This window comes from Epinephelus lanceolatus, chromosome 8 (genome assembly GCF_041903045.1).
Source record: "Epinephelus lanceolatus isolate andai-2023 chromosome 8, ASM4190304v1, whole genome shotgun sequence".
Classification (NCBI taxonomy): Eukaryota; Metazoa; Chordata; class Actinopteri; order Perciformes; family Serranidae; genus Epinephelus; species Epinephelus lanceolatus.
In genome coordinates this window covers 36924240-36940210 of record NC_135741.1, presented here as the reverse complement: position 1 = coordinate 36940210, position 15971 = coordinate 36924240, and the positions used below count along the sequence as shown (strand labels likewise).

Genomic DNA, 15971 nt, shown 5'->3' with positions numbered 1-15971 from the left:
TCTGGGTTTTTCCCATCGTCATGGATACAAGCCAACCATTTATAAGAGTAGATATGTTCAGCAGGCACAGTGGAGTTTAATGAAAGATGTGTCAGTGATCTAAAACAGGTTTTGTGTCGTTGCCTCAGAAGTTAAGATCAGTCACTTATTCGGTGCAGCAGTTTAACATAATACTGGAGGAAATCCACTGCAGTTGATGCAGAGATATGAGTTTCCCCACAAAGGCACTGCTGTTAAAATCACTTCTGCTTCTACATGGAACATTACCATTCCTTGGACAGTTTCCAAAGACATTCTGGGAAATGTAGGACATCAGTAATTGATTTCCAAGGGGGGGGGGGGGGGGGTGAGTTTAGAGGAAGTGGGTGTACAAAAAAAACTTAAGACTTCAAGAAGTGATTAAATATTTCAGAGTGGCGATATTAAAACATAGGAAGGGGAAAACAATGGCTAAAACATTTGTTGTTTTAATGAGATGTTTTATCTCAAAGCTTTTTCTGAATTATTGATAAAGGATTGGCTAATCTATGCCACACTTCGGCGTAGTGGGCCTCAGAAGGATTTATTGAAAAATGCAGTTCACATTTTATCAGATGGAAAATATGTGATGGCCACAAATACACCTACTGTATGTTCTACCTCCCAGCAAGAACATATTGTACAAACAAAGGGGGAATTATTGGAGCCACTCTCTATTCATTTTGAACATCTGGCTTATTAACAAATCCTAAGAAATATATTTGTTTTAGGAGAAACAAAATTTTGCCATAATCCCACTTACATTGACTTGTCCTTTGATCGTGAGGCATCATATGACTTTTTGGCTCGAGAGATCCGTGTTTAATTTCCTTAGTTGATGTTTGTGTCCTTTGGAATGCTTCTAAACATAAAATAAAGGACCCCGAGGCTCAGGTCTTTGTGGTGTGTGGGTCTCTCCTACATCTAATCAAAATCAGTCAAGATGCACTGATATACTGTGCAAATAATATTAAGCCTCCCTCCTCAAAGTAGTAGACATACATTAAATCCCTTTTTTAATTATGCCAGAATGTCCACGTCTTTGCCTTAAACCCCTGTGAAGTTGCTGTTCAGCCCAATCTTATGAAGCTCTTTGCATGTCTGTACACATCTTCAGTTAATTCAATATGCTTCCAAAACTAAATGGACAGTTTCATCACTGTGATTGTTGTGTGTATGGTGCTTGGTGTGTTATTTGTGCAAACATAAGACACATTGATTAGAAATATCCCTTACCTTGACACTGCTGCTTCCCATTTCTCAGCAGTTGGTTTCAGAGCCAGTAGATTTGACAGAAGATTGTATTACATAGATGACTGGTATTATCATGTCTGGTTTGGATTTTTGAAGGCTTATTACTCATGTTTATATTCTTATAATTAAGGCTGGCAATAGAGTGTGAATTTCTTCTGTATTCAGGAGTTTAAGTTTCCTATACATGGTGTACCAGTGGCTCAGTGTTGTTGCTACAGCTGTTACCAGACAAAGGTTACACTTTGACAATGACTGCTCTGAGACCATCTAAACATCACACTGGAAAAAGAAATCAGGACTCCTTTAAAGGAATGTGTTGAGTTATTGAGCTATCAGCCAATAGAGACACCAACAACTACCAGTGATTTACTTGTAGCTCATTGGCTGTGGTGCCAGTTATACTAGAGAGAGCAGTGGGAGTTAATACAATTTTGTTGAAACCAAGCCATTATTGACTCTGCTAACTGGTCTGATTCTTTTATCAAGTCCTTTATTGATTCCTGATCAATTTTCTTTGTTGAAAAAAGTAAACCCACACAGGTTTTCAGCATCTGTGGAACATTTAAATTTCTCTGAGTCTAAACACAGTGGAGAAAGTCTGCTAGCCCTAGCAACAGTGTGTCTGTCATCATCTAAAATGGATGATTTGAGAGAATATTTGTACAGCATTTGTTTTCATTTAGGTTGTCTTAGTGAAAGAAAAATCTGCTAAGCCTGCTTGATTGGTGCTAATGTGATTACACCATTGGATACTTATCCTTGGTAACGGACATGCATCATAATAGACGAGTGTCCATTACATGGCATTCCTGGTCAAATGAAGACACTCTTTGAGCTGTTTCTTCCTATCCACCACGGCTTCTTGTTGTAAGTGCAAGTTGTAGTGAGTTGAACATCACTGAATGTTTTACTATGCAACTGTCAGAAAAACATGCCGACATCAATAAAAGGAATTGCTAAGCTTGGAAGCATGTAATTCCAGTGGATGGGAGACACCAGTTCTCGCCTGGAATCAGACACATGTTAACTTATAGTGAGAAAGTCAGAGAACTTTAACAAGCACTGCAACTAAATATGTCTGTATTTGAAACATAATAAACAGAAAATACAAGAGAAAAATAATATCATAATACCAACTACTAACTTGTAAACATTACTCAAATTGAAAGAAGTAGTGTATTTGTCAGGGACTATTTTCAGTCCCAGATTTGGTGTATTACAGCTGCAAGGCAGTGTGTGGGATCCATTCAAGATAACCTTCAATGCCCACATTCATTGTAGTGAAGTAACATGTCACCCGGTGCAACATGTGGCTCAGTTATGTGATTCTTGGATAGTCATGGCGCTCTATAGCATAGAGAAATAAGCTATATCAGGCTTTGCATTCACAGGCAGTACTTGTTAATAGTATCAATTCATTGCTGGTTTTATGGAATTTGTTGAATTTGTTTGTATGCAGACGCAAGACACACTGACTTAAGAGTTCTTTGGCCTCTTTTTGTTGTTGTTTTGAACCTCTTTGACACACATCTCTTTTTGGTTTTGTGTCTCTTTGTGTCTGCAGTAATATTAAAGGGAAATTTCGGTTTATTTCAACCCGTCTCCTATTGTCCTAAATTTGTTTCAAGTCACTAGTGACATAGAAATAATAGTTAGCATGTTAGCCGTTAGCCTAGATACAGCCGTAGTGTCAGACCTGTTAAAACGTAATTGAACGGGCATCTTTTCAAGTGCAAAGTTAGTCCACTAAACAAGCTTTTTCTCCACAAAGACCGCCTCATATCGTTAGGATAAATGTCAGAGAACATATAGAAAACGACATGTAAATGTGTTGTCTTACCTTACCGGTGTGCTGCCATGTTTGTTGTTTACCATTTAGCTAAGGCTGCAACCGGTCCCATTCCTTGCAACAGAGGTATTCCTCTTCTGTGGGCATTGGGGTACAGCATTCACAGGTAAAGTTTACATAGACTTTTAAATCCAGCCAGAAGAAACCTCAGCATCAGTTAGCACTCGTAGCATCAAATAATTTTTGTGAAATCAGACCCATTTTCAATAGTTCGCACACTGCACCTTTCCAGCATCAAAATGTGAGTCACTGCAGACAATAACTGAAAGGTTAGCTACATAAATATTACATTTTTGAACACCAAAAAGTTATTTACTGCAATGCTGTACCCCAGTGCCCACAGAAGAGGAATACCTCTGTTGCAAGGAATGGGACCGGGTGCAGCCTTAGCTAAATAGTAAACAACAAACATGGCAGCACACCGGTAAGGTAAGACAACACGTTTACATGTCGTTTTCTATATGTTCTCTGACATTTATCCTAACTTTGCACTTGAAAGGATGCCTGTTCAATTACGTTTTAACAGGTCTGACGCTGCGGCTGTATCTAGGCTAATGGCTAACATGCTAACTATTATTTCTATGTCACTAGTGACTTGAAGCAAATTTAGGACGATAGGAGAAGGGTTGAAATAAACCAAAATTTCCCTTTAAGTCTCTTTGTAGTTGCTTTGAGTCTCTTTGAAGTCATTTTGTGTCTGTTTGTGGTTGTTTTGTTTTTTTTGTGACTTTCTTTGTGTCTCTTTGCATCTCTTATGCATCTATTTGTTGTGTCTTTGTGGTCATTTTGGGCCTTTTCCTGGTTGGTCTCTTCCAGTGACTTTTTGAAGGTGAAGTCAGTGGGTTCTCTGACTTTAGGCCCGTGGGCCTGTGCCTGCTAGGCCTGTTCAGGAATCCTCCAAGTCTAGACTTATCCTTTAAAGTAAACCTGAGTACATGAGCTGATATTTCACCTTTTTAAATTAGTAATATAGGTTACAGGAGTAAGACGACCAGCAATCGTAAAAGAGCATTCCACCAATTTAGCATTATTAAAACATTCATGGTCTCACAATGAAGAACGCAAAAGTTCAATCTAAATCGATGCAGCAGAATCTGACTTCATGCAGCTGCTTCTAGAGCCCCAAAGGGCTTTACACAGTTTTTGTCATATATGCAGTAGTACTCCTAAGACCTGCAAATAGACTTTGATGTGTAAAATTGGGCTTCATCTGTGTGATTTTGGTGTTTATGTCCTCATCACTTTCCAGAATTGAGCTGACCAATAGGACATGAAACGAAAACCAGAGGGAGTGGGCAGAGTTTGCGCACTCAACGTGTGACAGAGTGACTGAGATAAATGTTGACAGATGACAGTGTAGAAGAGAAAAAACAGAAGAGGTACATTAAGAGGAAAGACTGCCAAAGAATTGCCAAGATACAACAGGACAGAGGAGAAAGAAAAAGAGAGTTGTAGCATTTATATGTGTGGGTGTGTGTGTGTGTGTTTGTTTGACCTGAGTTTAAACTCCTCTTTTCCTCATTTCCCCGCACAGGAGAGACACACACGAAGAAATGGTTCATCCAGATAGTGAAAACACAGACACTCATCTTCAATATGGAGTAGAGTTTAGACACACTTTGTCATATACACACAGACCTGTACAAACATTCATAAATATGTAAATAGTATTAGTCTGTGTGGGCTTTATTTTTTTGACATTTAAAGCTCAAACATTAACCAATGGTGGACCGTTTGCAAGACGTGTTTTCATTTTTTTGTCTCTGCACTTTCCTTCGTTGCTATTGTCAATGTATTTGTTATTTGGTATTTGCTATTTAGTGTGTCATAATTATCTGATGCTCTCGATCACCTCAATTACCAATGGTGGCCCTGGACAAAATAAGGGACAGAGGAAGTGACAAATGCAGCAACCTTTCAGTTTATATTGTTACCAGAAAACAAAGACAAAGCAGACAATTTGGCAGCAGTTCACAGATAGATTGTGGGCAGTGTTTGTTGGTGAGAATGGCACACAGCGAGCACTGCCAAGGTATTATAATGTTTGAGTCTGTGTGTCCTTGGATTTACAATGTTCTGATGGGAAACAATACATTGCTAGAGGCAACTGTGGGCATAACAGATATAAAGACATTCATTTGTTGGTTCTTATTGAATGGAATTGTAATTATAGGCTAAATGATAAAGAGTTTGTAGATTGAAATGTTGCCTTGAAAAGACAAAAAAAAGAGAAAGAAAGTAGAAGGCTGTTATAGAGTATGATTCTCTCGTGTTTTGCTGGTAGGAAACAATTTGCAATCTGCAAAGAGCAGATGAAAGGCTTTGAAAAGTATTTATGTGCTGGTGTGGTCGTATAGAGTTCAGATAACAGACATTACAAGTGACCTCCAGTGCAGTATGTTTAGGAGATTAAGTAAGCATTAAGTAAGTCTATCACATCTACCAGTGACCATTCACGGTAAAGAATAACGGGTCTTTTTTTTCCTCCGTCTGTTACAGAGTTCTCCCACCATGATCCACTCTGAAAATGGTTATGCTGTTAGATTTGGCAGAGAAGGTTGTGCTCTCTTTTAGGGAGAACCCCAACTAATCCCACTACTTAAATTGTTTTTAAAAGAAATAGCTCTACATGAACATTAGATCTTAGAGCAGTCAACAATACTAAAACCTTTCTTGGAGGGGTAGAGGAAGCTGCAGCACCGAGCAGTGTTATTGGCTTATTCACTTTTTGGCAGAGAGTTAGACGAGAAGATACGATACCGCTCTCATGTCTGACCTTTAAATATGAAACTGCAGCCAGCAGCCGGTTAGCTTAGCTTTGCACACAAAGACTGGAAATAGGAGGAAACAGCTGTTATGGCTCAGTCCAAAGATAACAAAACTCACCCAACAGCACCTCTAAAGCTCACAAATTTACTTGTTATATCTCATTTTATTCCATACAAACACCAAAGTGTAAAATCAGTTTCAATTTTACACAGGGTTATACAGTGGTGTCGTGGAGGGTTTATGCAGGTATATGGGGGTATACCCACCTTCTATTCTGTCTGTTACAATATATCCACCTATTAGCCAAAAAGCTATTGGAAAATAAAGGAGAGTATGCCCACTTCCTCATCAGTAACCTACTTATCTACCAAGTAGTACAACCACTTCATCATCTACCACTACACCACTGGGGTTATATTGTTTTTGTATAGAGTGCTGAGGAATGAGTTAGCATTTTAGCATTCCTGCTTCCCTCGTCTCAAAGTCAAGGTTTTTTTCAAAGAGGTGTTTGGTCTGTGGTCAACACAAGCCTAAGAGACGTTCACATTTTGTTACACAACATAAAACATATCAATAAATAACCCCACTCGTGAATTTTGAAGCCTTTACATGTCTTAAAAAAGACGGTTGCTAACAAGTGGCTACATGAGACTAGAGAACGTCATTACGCCAAACACGGCTTCACAGCTTTGTTGCATTTACGCTTCGAAAATCATAAAAGTGTTGTTTATTTGTGAAGATTATCTTGCTGAACAAAACTTTTTGGCAAGGTAAACAGGGTGATACTAACTTCGGTGTTGGCTAACATGTAACTTTCATCCCTGCAGAACTCTATAGAGTAAACTAACAAGATGCTAATTGTAAAGTGTCAGAGGTGCTGTTATACAGATTTTGTCATCTTCGAACTGTGGCAGGTAGGCTGTTCTGTATCCAATCGCAACTACTTGTAAATAAGACAGAGTTAGAGTTGTTGAAAGAATCTTTGGCAGAGCTAGGCTAGCAGTTCCTCCTGCTCCCGGTCTTTTTGCCAAGCTAACGTTAAAGCTAAACAAGTCAGGAGCTACAGCGTCTGACACACAGAAAGGAAATAGTCTACTTATCTTCTCATTTTCTTAAATATCAGAGTATTCTTTTAAGCCTTTTTTTTTACTTCATGGTGGTACTTGGTAAAGTTTACATAGACTTTTAAATCCAGCCAGAAGAAACCTCAGCATCAGTTAGCACTCATCAGACCCATTTTCAATAGTTCGCACGCTGCACCTTTCCAGCATCAAAATGTGAGTTACTGCAGACAATAACTGAAAGGTTAGCTACATAAATATTACATTCTTGAACACCAAAAAGTTATTTACTGCAAATGTTTTAATAATTACCTTTGTGTCTTGGGCTGAGTCAAAACAGCTTGCTTCAATGCAACCTTTGCACATCATTCACTCTGGGTATGAGCCTTTACACAAAATCACTGTTTATGTATTAACTTATGCAACATAATTTATTAAAGTGCTCTGTTTCAGTTAAATCTGGGCTATGTTGTTTTTCCCTCTATATGCTCGTCAACAGTCATGATGCTCACATGTGTCTCTTGCTCTACATGAGCAAGTAGATAGAGAGGAAAAAAGAAAGTCTAATCCCATGGGTTCTATTCGAAGCAGTTGTTCTCAAAACCCCTTACACCCCTGGCCCTGACCTCATATTTCTCTCTCCTTTACATCTCCATCTCTACTCAAAGAAGAGCTTTCTGGTATAAAATTGAACTGTAACTACTTTTAAAGGTCTGGTGTGTGGGATTTAGTGGCATCTAGTGGTAAGGTTGCAGATTGCAACAGACTGACACTTCTTCCATGTGCCAAGGGTGTAAACTATGGTGGCCACTGCAAAAACACAAATAGCCCTATCTTGAGCCACTCTGGGCTACTCAAACCAATCTGCTCCATATGTGGATATTACCAGTTCATTCTGAGGTTAGGAAAACACAACAATTCTTAGTTTCAGATGATTACACACTAATGAAAACTTAGTTATGAATGTTATATTCTATTTCTGGCAATATATCCCCCTAAATGCTACACACATTTAAACTGGGCTTAAATCCCTTGAATCCTAATGTTTCCAATATGCCAATTACATTTCCTTCACAGTTACTGAGAATTTTTTTTTTTTTTTTAAATCCTGCTGATTCATAATGTTAAATTACTTTAATATTCAGGCCCAATAATATTTTTTTAAGTGCGCCATTTTATACATTTGCAAGTAATTCAGTTGATATGTTTTGTAGCCTTTAATAGATTTTGAATATTGAACATGTCATTTGCACAATATAAATCATGGAGAATAATGGGGATGACGGACATTCACATAATTGCTGCTGTGGAGACAAATTCAGCTTTTTAGAGAAGTGGTCATCATTTGGAGTCATTCCTAAGAAAGGGTCAGGTTTACTACCTTTTAAAGCTGGTTGGCTCCTTTGCCTTCATCTCCAAAGCTTGCAGCACAAGTCAGCACAAGTCTGCATTCAGCTGAGAAGAGCATCTGACATTATAATTGACAACAATGACCACTTTATATTGCATTTTAAACCAAAGTTAAGAGCACTGAACAGCTGAGGGTGTTATGTCAAGCTTGCCAAGCACTATGTAGCCAGTAGTCTGTCTCATAGATAAATAAAACCCTATCATGTTATCACCAAAGAGACACTTTGTGTAGCATGTATTGGTTTTCAAAGACTCTGCCATTGTCACCTCTCTCTCTTATGACTCCTTACACTGTGTTTATTTTACTCTTGTTTGGCTCATTACAGAGGAAACACAAGGGGGGGCTTGCTGACCTTTTGCCCAAAATAATAACAAACACATATCTGTTACTCTGACCCTGAGTGGGCAGTGGAGAGCATGAACTTCCTGTCCTGATAGATGAGAAAATACACGGCTACTGTAAATAAACATGCATTAGCAGGCTTGTGAGACCATGCACTCTCACAAACTGTTTGAATTTAAATCACCACAGGCATTAGCAAATTTATTTATTTCAGGGACTCTCATACATTAGGTCATAGACCTTTACTCTGAATAGGTATTCGTTGTTTTCTGTAGAATAAACAAGTTATTGTCGTTCATCAGCCCTGTCTCCTATAAATGTTGTGTATATACAGCTAACATGAAAGAGCAAATAAGTTTTTGAGGGAAATATATTAGCGTAATGAGGAAATGTTGCTAACTGCCTGAAAAAAAAATGTTTATATGGAGTGGATCAGCAAAAGGTTCACTGACAACATATTTAATTGGTTTTTCCTCCAGAATAGACAATCTTGCAATATAATATCCACTCACAGAAACTGCAAAGTTTTGTTTTTATTATTACCTTTTTTTATTAACATTTAACCAAGATCCCAGTCTTTCCCTAAACGTACCCAAAGTACTTTTTTTTCCCTAAACCTAAGACAGGAGTCTAGATGTGAACCTGGGCTTCTGGTGTCACAGTCCTGCTCTTTGTAAGTCGACCATCTACCCCAACCACCTCCGTGCGAATTGAGCACACTATGTGATCCAGAAAGCGATTATGTCACATGATAATGAATGCAATTTGGTAATATACAAGCGTTATTTTCAAAGGAGACAGGGTTAAATACATATGCTAAACTAAGTCGCTGAATATACAAAACTTTATACTTGCTTAGCATCAGCATGTTAGCATTGTTGCTGCGTATGTGTTACCGTGCTGATATTAGCATTTAGCTCAAAACAATGACTGGCTGAAGTACAGTCTCACAGAAATGCTAGCATGGCCATAGACCATCCATCCATCCTTTTGTAACCGCTTGTCCGAAGCCGGGAACACCTCTAACAGGAGGCTCCCGCAAAGGAGCAGCGGCTCTACTCTGAGCTCCCTCCGGATGTCAGAGCTCCTTACCCTATCTCTAACGCTGAGCCCAGCCACCCTTTTGAGGAAACTCATTTTGGCCGCTTGTATCTGTGACCTCATTCTTTCGGTCACTACCCAGAACTCATGACCCTAGGTGTGGTTTGGGACATAGATGGACCAGTAAATCAAAAGCTTCGCCTTTCGGCTCAGCTCTCTCTTTACCATGACGGTCTGGCGCAGTGCCTGCATCACTGCAGACACTGTGCCAATCCATCTCACACTCCATTCTACCCTCACTTATGAACAAGACCCTGAGATACTTGAACTCCCTTGCTTGGGGCAGTAACTCCCTTCCACCCCAGGGGGCAATCCACCATTTTCTGGCAGAGAACCATGGCCTCAGACTTGGAGGTGCTGATTTTCGTCCGGACTGCTTCACACTCGGCTCCTCCTTCAAGAATCGTCACTTTAATGTGGTGGAGCGGTTTGTGTGTCCCCATGATCCTGGGAGCTGTGTTGTCCAGGGTTAATAGCCCCTTGTAGCGTCTCCCAAGGCAAAGTGGTCCCAGGGGACCATGGCCAACCATTGGTCACTACAGCAGAATTGGATAATCGAGCAGTGCTGGGCGTGAAGCCAATGTGACATAATGGCCAAACTTTTGAATTACAACTTCCAGGTCCTTTGTATGATGCCACTGGGCCCCAAAAAATGTTCCCTTAGACTTACACTGTTGGAGAGGTCTGTAAATCAGTGGGTAATTTGAACACTTAAATAGCCAGTATCTAAATTATTATGTCCCAAAAGATACAAAATTCACCAATAGCTGAGTCCAGAGTTATTTTCCTACCGTTTCTCATAATGTGAGCGACCCAGAGACCATGCACTAGGGAAGCGCAGGGTTAAAGGGAACAATAGTGCGCTTGGTCTTTGGGCCCACGGATGAGAAAGATCCGGATAATTTTATACCCAGAAGGGGAACCACTGAGCAACTTTCACAGGAATGAACCAAGCCTGGGCTCCAATGCTGTATCCTATTCTCTTACATACATGCTGTAGACTCTTATCCTATCTTACTTGTGTAATACTATAGGTTATATATAGAATATTCTGTTTATCCTAAGAACCCCAGCTTTGGAATAAGTAACTTCTCACATGTAGTAATATATGGTTACTTGGCGATCAGGTATGAGAGTGTCTAATAACTGTTTTGTCCTTGTTCTTGTTCTTTTAGAAACATGTGGAGGACCCTGACACTCTCACTGATAGTTGCACTGGCATTGGGCACAGAGGTGAGTGTGATCATGTGAGTGTGTGTAGATGTCTCTCCTTTTCAATCTATATGAATAGCTGATTACTCTCAACGCCCTGAATGTTGACACTAAGGTTTTCACGCAGTATTGAATCTTTCCATACTCCAGTAATGTCCTACCTTTACATTACGTTTTAGCCGAGCATGTTTTACTGGCTATTTGCAAGTGTTTATCACTTCCATGTGTTTATAGAAGCCCATTTGCTGTTCTCTCAGTATACCTTTTTATTTTCCAATTAAAACTTACAATGGTAATGCACAATTTTCCTCTGTCAACTGTTGCTAGTCTCTAACAAGAAAGCGTATATCAGGAAGAGACATTCATTTTTCTAACATCTCTAATATACAGTGTGTGAATTTTCACCCAGGTGTGCCAGTGTGAGGATGTGGGGTCCATGGTTGCTGTCGAAGAGGCAGTGTTGGAGGAGCAGGAGGAGAACTTCAGTGACATATCCACCGTACTAGGAGCGTCCCGAAACCAGATCCTGGCTGCTCAGTTTGAGTGTTACCTGAAGATAATCCACGATCCGCCGTGTACAGAAGAAGGTGATAAAACTGTTAAACCTTTAAAACCTTTTTTTTCTGTTCAATTTCAATTCAATCAATTTTATTTATAAAGTCCAATATCACAAATCACAATTTGCCTCACAGGGCTTTACAGCATACGACATCCCTCTGTCCTTATGACCCTCGCAGCGGATAAGGACAAACTCCCCCCAAAAAAACCTTTAACGGGGAAAAAAAACGGTAGAAACCTCAGGAAGAGCAACTGAGGAGGGATCCCTCTTCCAGGACGGACAGACGTGCAATAGATGTCGTACAGAACAGATCAACATAATAAATTAACAGTAATCCGTATGACACAATGAGACAGAAAGAGAGACAGAGAGAGAGAGAGAGATGCAGGACAGACGATAATGTTAATAGCTTACAACAACATTAATGAAAGTAATAATATTATAATTATGATTCTGGCTATTGTGGTACAATATGTTGAAAGTAAATATTAACATCTGATAGTATATGTATGTGACAATAATCACGTGTATAAAAGCAGTAGAAGTATGACTTCATTCACAGTTCACCAGATGACAGCCATCCAGCTGGAACGTACATGTCTTTATGGTATTAACATGCGTTGTTTCTGGCGGTTGGCAGATAAACATAAGGCTACATCCACACTAATACATTTTTATTTTAAAACTCGTGCCCACACCACATTGGCGTTTTGGAACCCCTTAAAACAGAGACCTTTGAAAATGCTGCTGACGCCGTTTTAGTTTAAAGAACTGGGATTGCGTTTTGTGGAAACAGAGACTTTGGGAAACTATGACGCAGACACCCATGTTCCATGAACATTAGACCTGCTGAACATTAGCATGTTAGCACAAATGATGTCACATATGTTTATTTAAAATAGCTTATTTGGTGCATTTCTCCTCTGCTCTGCATGATGTTCAGTGACTATAATTTCTAACGTGCAGAGTTAGATATACTTTAGATATACACAAAGAGAGAGAGAGAGAGAGAGAAAGAGAGAGAGAGAGAGAGAGAGAGAGGAAGTGAGTCTGAAAGAAAGGAAACTTGCCCTTTGTCTCTTTCCCAGTATACCTTAGTTTTTCACTGCCTTTGAAATGTTATTTTGTGCTCCATTTCCCAGCATGCTGCAGTACAACCTGGTACCGTCAGGTTTCCGTCTATTGTTGACATGCTTTGCGTGGGCCAGTCGCACTTAAACACATAGGTTATATAAGTGTAACGCACTGTTTATGTTGAATAGATCATTTACATAGTTCATCCTGCCAGGAAGTTGATTAAAAATTTAAGATCTCTACCTTAATGATTCTCTGTTGATATGTGAGCCACTGACAGGACAGACTCATTACACAGCTGTTATAGTTTATGTGTTGAGTGATAGCATATTACAGTAGACTTTCTGCTACGTTGTTTCTCAAAAGGTTGTTGCAAATGTTATCCTGGCCTATTATTTCTTACATATATGAATGGTACGTACCACGGTATAATCTTGTACTTTATTGTTTTTAAAAGTTCACCGAGACAAGCACTTATATGTTTCTACAACCTTTCTAGCCCACCACCTGTTTGGGATTGTAAGGGACTGATTAAATTAATATCTAAAGACTGCACTTACAGCAAGCAGTGTATCATTAGTGTCAAGTGTCATTTTAAAAGCTAATGCATACATACCCATCTCTAATTTCCACTGTCTGCAAGCTCTGCAAGTTTAATGTCATGTTCACACTGCCCTCTGTAGGTACTTACTGTAACCGTACGTGGGACGGCTGGCTGTGCTGGGGGGATACAGCTCCAGGAACTGTCATGCAGATGTGTCCTGGATACTTTTCTGACTTTGACCCTTCTGGTAAGGACTTAGAACACACACACATATTCACATATACAAAAGGGAACTGTTTATATTGTGCACTTTTAGTTTTAGCTTGTGTGAATTATAATGTTGTCTTCAACAGAAAAGGTCACCAAAGTGTGTAATCCTGACGGCCAGTGGTTCCACCACCCAGAGAGCAACAGAGTCTGGACAAACTACACCCAGTGTAGCTTCTACACCAAAGAAAAACGCAAGGTAAAACTCAATACAGTGAAACTGCTGTGTATTTCAGAGGTTTTACCTCGGCTCCTTTGACCAAATTAATGTCACCAAGAAAAAAAAGAGGCTTGTAGCCCTGGCAAGTGGCTACATACTCTTCAGGTATATATGTATGTTTCTTGATTTGAACTGGGACAATGCACAAAGAACATTAACCTTATATAAAACAAGAAGAGATGTCATTTACCAGGTTTTAGCAAATTGCTATCAGGTAGAGCAATGGTTTTCAAACTTTTTGTGTCCAAGGATATATCTGTGCACAATAGCTTCTATAACATGTTATCACTCTTATCACGACATAAGACAACTAGAGCACTCCTCCGCCAAGCAGCTCGGATTTCCCGCCATTTTATTATTTTATCCACTTTGCTTCAACACCAGAATTTTATCATCTGTTCCTTGTCCCATTATCAACCTTTCCTGAAAATTTCATCAAAATCCCTTCAGAACTTTTCTAGTTATTTTGCAGACAGACAAACGCCGGCGAAAACATAACCTCCTTGGCGGAGGTAATAAATGTTATCATCCCTCACACTGGCTGCCAATCAGGGCTTTTGATATGTCACACATTAATAATTCCCATGAGCAAACAGTGACAAATAGGTCCCCAGTGGAGTTTTTTTTTTACATTAAATCAAATTACATTTTTTTAACTAAAAGTTGCCTCTTAATTAGGAAATGGGTGTGCACAACATACTGATATAGTCAATTAAAAAATGAGTTATGCTTTTTTGTATAGGCCCATTTGAATATTGCAGTAGTAATGTGTGGTTATCAAAAAATCGCATGGCACACCTGGATTTGCATCACAACACACCACTGTGCCGCGGCACACCATTTGAGAACCACTGACCTAGACTAACAAAATAGCAACACAACACAAATTTACAAATGTATGCAAGTTTGCTCTGTGAGTATCCAACGTCTAACAGAACTAATAACAATATTGTGTTATGGGCATAAAAATAAAATGCCACACCACTGGGTGGCTGACCTAGTGGCTTGTGTCATTTTTTTTTTCTGAACTGAGTATAACGAAGTTCCTCAGGGGAAGCTTAAAGCTACAATTCGTAACTTGTATGAAAATAGCTTTTTGTTTTTGTATTTGCTGAAACTGTCATTATATCTTGACAGTGGTATATGAGACAGATAGTCTGTGAATACTGTGAATAAAATCATGTCCCTCCTCCTACTGCCTCTATTGGCATGTGCTAGAATCTACCATGGTGCACCGAAAACAGCCAATTGGAGCCAAGAAGTCTCTAAAGCAGCTGTCAATCATGTCTACTGCATTGACTATTTCTCACTTCAAATGTTTTCAGAAACACTGTTTAGCTGTAAAATAAGAACGTCTGTGACCTGGCTGCCATGTTGAAAACAGTTGAGTAAAAATCAAGCACCACCCACCAGTCGGACCAATTTTCTCATTTACAGCTAAACAGTGCACTGAAATACGTTTGTGAAAACATTTAAGATAAGAAATAGGCAATGCAGTAACAGATTCCTGATTCATATTTGATCAGCACTGCCTAGTTTGACAGCAGTAATTGACATGATTTAAAGCTGCATTAGAGACCCCTCGGCTCTGATTGGTTGTTTTCGTTCACATCTGGTAAGGTCATTAGAAGCAATACGAGGAGACAGAAGAATATGATTTTTTCACAGATTAACTGTCTCATTTTTTGTTGTGTGGATAAAGTGACAGTTTCAGTAAACATGACAAAAAGTTAACTTTATAGACTGCAGCTTTAAAGATTAATCAAACATTTGAGTTCACAATTAGATTTTTAAAATTCAGCATAATATATTTATTTATTTTTTATTTAGTCATGGATATTAAGTTAAAGCGCCGTCAGATGCAGCATCATTTCATTAATGTTCCTGTATGACTGACTTCTTTTACAACATTGGTTATTTTGCACTAAACCCTATGGTGAGCCCTGTGAAATAATGAAATGCAAAGTGCAGCAGTGCCCCTTTTTTGCTTGGCACGATGTGGAATTGTAATCCGAACCGGCTACAGGAAACAACACCAGAAGGGTTTATGACAGACGTTGATATCTGATAGTCAAAAGTTATTTGCGCCTGGACAGCTGAGCATGACAACATAACCAAGGGTAAACTGCAGTCTTCACTCACTGACTTGTGTGTTCTGAACACTGGAGCCTGTAAACAGCAGCTAACAAGTGACATAAATACCATCAGTAAAATCCACTACGTTCCACTACTTTTTTGTATAAATTGGTTATTATATATGATCAAATTAGGAGATGCAAAATTACTGTTA

General features: G+C 39.2%; 1 protein-coding gene across 1 annotated transcript in view; it reads left to right on the top strand.

Moving 5' to 3' along the window:
- calcrl2 (calcitonin receptor-like 2) overlaps nucleotides 1–15971 on the top strand; it is a 41657-nt gene that overhangs the window by 10464 nt on the left and 15222 nt on the right. The window contains exons 2-5 of the mRNA XM_033630171.2: nucleotides 10981–11038; nucleotides 11427–11604; nucleotides 13334–13441; nucleotides 13548–13660. Coding sequence (XP_033486062.1) covers nucleotides 10981–11038; nucleotides 11427–11604; nucleotides 13334–13441; nucleotides 13548–13660 — 457 coding nt within the window. The remainder of the gene's footprint in view (nucleotides 1–10980; nucleotides 11039–11426; nucleotides 11605–13333; nucleotides 13442–13547; nucleotides 13661–15971) is intronic.